We start from the raw sequence: 4,144 nt of genomic DNA, 5'->3' as shown, positions 1-4,144 counted from the left end.
AATAAATGAACATTGCAGATTAAAACACTCATCTTCCAGTAAAACTGAGTATGTGTTTGTGTGTGTGTATAAATCGCTTCTCGGCTTTTTAGCTAACATCAAGTGTAGCATACACACACACACACACACACACACACACACAAACACACGTTAGAAAACTAGCTCATTTTAATTCCATATTCTTTTTGGTATGCTAATAGTATCAAACCAGTCAGATAAGCAGCAAAAGGATCATGAGTGACTGAGTACTCAGAGGCTAATCAATAACCATGAAATTTGGCTTTGACATCTTAATGTTTCTACACAATGAAAACACTAATTTATTCGCTGTGCCCGTAAAAAAAAAAGTTGGATGTGTATATTCAGGTATCATTTTAAAATTTAATTGAACTATTACAATTTGAAGCTAAATGTGATTTGCTTTGTTTTATTAGAAAAAATACTCAAGCAAAGTCTACAATCATCGGTCAATTAAGAATGACTTACAAGAACATGAAGCAATAAAATAAAAATACAGGTACAAACTATATATCTGAAACACTTCTATTTGGCAATTTTATAACAAATCAAAATTTAAAAAGAACAAAGGAGATTGCAGATTACTTCGCAGATACAGAATAAAGCAATTGAAGAAGTGCTTAAGCAAAAGAAAACAAAAATATAAAGCACGCTGCTTTTTTCTTTTAAAAAATAAAATCACATTTGCTACAGATCATATGGATAATACCCTTATTAAACAACCATTCCAGAATGCCTTATAGTAGCAATGCTTTTATTTGCACTTCACTAAATTTTATGACTCATTTCGTGTATATAGCTCTTTACCCCATTGTTTACGAATAAAGTCTCATGGAATCTTTCCCATTTTGGAACCAAAGTTTAATTCTATATTTTTGTCTATTTAAAAAATTTAGCGTAAAAACTGCTGGTTTTATATCACTGTAGTAAAGTGAAAACTCCTCAATCAGGAGTATTTTGTGCAGTTTGACTGCAAATAAACCACATACTTTACAATATGTCCTTCCAACAGTAAGGAAAAAACTGACTTCACGGTCACTGTCAGAAATGAGTGCCATAATTCTATTATGGGTGTAGGTCCTCCCTCGAGGACTTTCTGGAAGGGTGTTCAATATGTTTTGTCCTTATAGATATTAACAGTAGTACACAGTCCCTTAGGTCTGCAAAAGACATTTATTGTTAAAGAAGGTGCTTTATTAACAGTTCCTCTGGCAGCACTAGTGAATTACAATATCCTTCAATATTATTTCTACCATAATATATACATTTTAACTTTCATGCCTCTAGAAAAACATCTACAGTACATTTCATAATATAAAAATATATTACAAATCTGCTGAAGTATTTACAGGCAATGTTCTATTATCTCTATGGAACATTTGTTTGATACAATACTAACAAGTTACACAAATTTCCATTTCTGAAAGTTAAAAAAAATTCCATATGGCTTCTTGCTCACCAAGCAAGAAAGTGATTTTATTTTCCTTTTCAAAACCAACTTTGGTGCATAAAGGATTCAGTTTGAAGATATTTTAAAAAAAATACAATTCTTCTTACATTAAGAAAAAACAATTCAAAAACCAAATGCTTTCCTTGGAAAAAAATTAGAGTCATATAGGCTAAATGAAAATACAAAGATTATTCAAATTTGAAAGAGGTTTTTCAAAAACCGTTAGCAAATGAGTTCTACAGATGATTAACATACTGTACCCCATGAGAAAGCCCTAGTCCTGAAAAGGGAGCCACCAGACACTGCAACACTCTTTAACAGACTTTCAGCCCTAATTTGATAGATGAATTTTTAGTTGATTGCAAATGCCGTTCACTGTTTGCTTAAATACAAATTGAACACTTTTCTTATCAGAGTTCTGCAAAAGAACACAAATGGCAACCAATCACATCTATTTATCATGGCTGGAAAGTTAATTATCTGTTGAGAATTTTCACTAAATAGTGCCTACTATGACTTTGAATCAGACACTGTCAAGACAAATATCTTTACAGTGCTTCTGGTCTTTCTAAGGGCACATATTGTGACTGTCGTTTTTGCCAATGAAACTACTGTAATCACTACAGGGAAGCAAAAGCAGCTTAAAGCAGCAAGCATGCAAAGCCTTTGAGAAGCTGTTCCTATGTTGCCGGAAGAGTGTCTGCTCAGTCTCCCACAGTACCATTCCATGACATGTGGATATACAGTAATATATTAATATACTCCATGGAGAGCCTACTCCATTCACAGAATGTTTACACTAAGCATAAATATTATTCTAAATACTGGATTAGAAAAAAAAAAAAAAGAGGAAGGGGTTGACTCTAATGTGCAACTTTTCCTAAACCCATTGTCAGTGACTAAGACTGCAGGTGTCCCCGCTTGTTTGCTTTTTATGTATTTATTTATTTTTTACCTCTTCAACCTCTTCTGCGGCATTGTTCTAGAAAGAGAGAAAAAGGAATTTTCTTTTATTTAACTGAATCAAACACAAGCACTTCAAAAGAAAGACATTGAAAGTACTAAGATATACATGATAGCCACGGATTGTCACTACAAGTCATTTCCACATGGTGCCCCCTGCCTAAGTCCCAGCTATCTGGGAGGCTGTAGCAGGATGATCACTGGAGCCCAGGGGTTCGAAAGCCACCCTGAGCCAACACAGCAATACCTGTCTCAAAAACCATTTTAAAAGGGCAAAAGGAAACGGGCAGCAAGTTACTTCCACAATATCTGCATATAAGGAATATATCTAACAAGGGCTTTGTAACCTTTTCTTATGTAGCTTGCTAATGTGTTCCTAAGAATTTCACAACACACATTTTAACCAACTACTATTTTAAAACTGATGTTCAGATCCCAAATATGTTCACTATAGATTCACTTTGAAGTTATATATTTTTGGAAAATCTGCCAATTTCATTCACAAGAATATAAATGTGAATTTATTTCTCCTAAAAAACAAGTTAAAATAACTTTTTCCCATTTACTTAATTTCACAGGTTTCCTGGTCCAGATCCAGAAATTCAGGCAACAATGCCACACCTCAGCAAAGAAGGGGCTCCCATGACTCGGTACTGCTCACTCTGGAGGAGACTCAGCTCTGGCTTCCAAACTAAACATGGGGGCAGGGGCAGTTAAGAATTACATCCAGAGACGCACCTAATGTCTTCAGAGTGCCTTCATTTCCCAACAATGAGATCAGTAAACTGTAGAATTAAATAACTTAAGAACATCCAGTATCATTCTTACGTACTTCTGAGCATCGGTTCTAAGCGTAAGTGGTATTTTGTCACATCACTTTCGCTGAAATATCTAAATGGCTTTTTACACAGGACAAGGGCAACAGAAACAAGCTGCTGTGGTGAGACGGAAACAGGGCGGGAGAAGTGGGCACCCAACGAAGCCGCAGCTGCCCTTCTAAGCTCCCAGAGCAGCCCGTGGTGCCAGAGGTGAACCCAACCTTCCAGTGCTCTGATTTAACCTCCCCTCGAGAGGAAACAAGTCCTGATTTTTTTCTGGATAAAGAGGGGTGAATTGTGACTTTCCCATAATTTCCCTCAATCCTTTCCTTGATAATCTATCTCATCCTACAAAGAACACATTTCATTGCATTTAGCACTTGACCAAAGGATGGCTAAAGAAATTGGTGAAATTCAAGTCCCGCTATTGCCACACAGCAAAGCCCATTACATCAGAACTGCATCCTGAAGCTGGCTGAGGTGGTGTACACTTGCACTCTCAGCACTCTGGGAGGCTGAGACAGGAGGTCTCCAAGTTCATGCCCAGCCTGGACAACTTACAAGATTCTATCTCACAATAAAAATTAAGAAGGGGCTGGGGATGTGGCTCAGGACAGATGCCCTGGGTTCAATCCCACTACCACTACCTCTACCACATATGTAAGTACATACATACACATTCATTCTCAGAAAGAATATCTCAAAACTACAGGAATCATGTTACACTGAGTAACATTCAAAACAACTGAGTCATGGAATGAACAAAATCTTCAAGGTGCTTGATTACCACAAAATTAATATAAAATTAACTTTATGAAAAGTTAAAATATCCCTAAATTAGCCATGGCCATCCTGGCACTCAGGAGGATCACTCCTGAACGGGGGGGGGGGGGGG

The 4,144-nt window shown here is 36.5% G+C and overlaps 1 protein-coding gene across 1 annotated transcript in view; it reads right to left on the bottom strand.

The window, feature by feature from the left end:
- Positions 1-487: 487 nt before the first annotated feature.
- Aebp2 (AE binding protein 2) overlaps positions 488-4,144 on the bottom strand; it is a 66,698-nt gene continuing 63,041 nt past the window's right edge. Inside the window, exons 8-9 of the mRNA XM_010615826.3 lie at positions 2,424-2,450; positions 488-1,886 (exon numbers count right to left, since the gene is read on the bottom strand). Coding sequence (XP_010614128.1) covers positions 1,841-1,886; positions 2,424-2,450 — 73 coding nt within the window. The 3' untranslated portion in view covers positions 488-1,840. The remainder of the gene's footprint in view (positions 1,887-2,423; positions 2,451-4,144) is intronic.

The sequence above is a fragment of the Fukomys damarensis genome, unplaced genomic scaffold, assembly GCF_012274545.1.
Source record: "Fukomys damarensis isolate Sample0158 unplaced genomic scaffold, DMR_v1.0_HiC HiC_scaffold_19, whole genome shotgun sequence".
Taxonomy (NCBI): domain Eukaryota; kingdom Metazoa; phylum Chordata; class Mammalia; order Rodentia; family Bathyergidae; genus Fukomys; species Fukomys damarensis.
The sequence above is the reverse complement of the archived record's forward strand: the minus strand, read 5'-3'. Positions and strand labels throughout refer to the sequence as shown.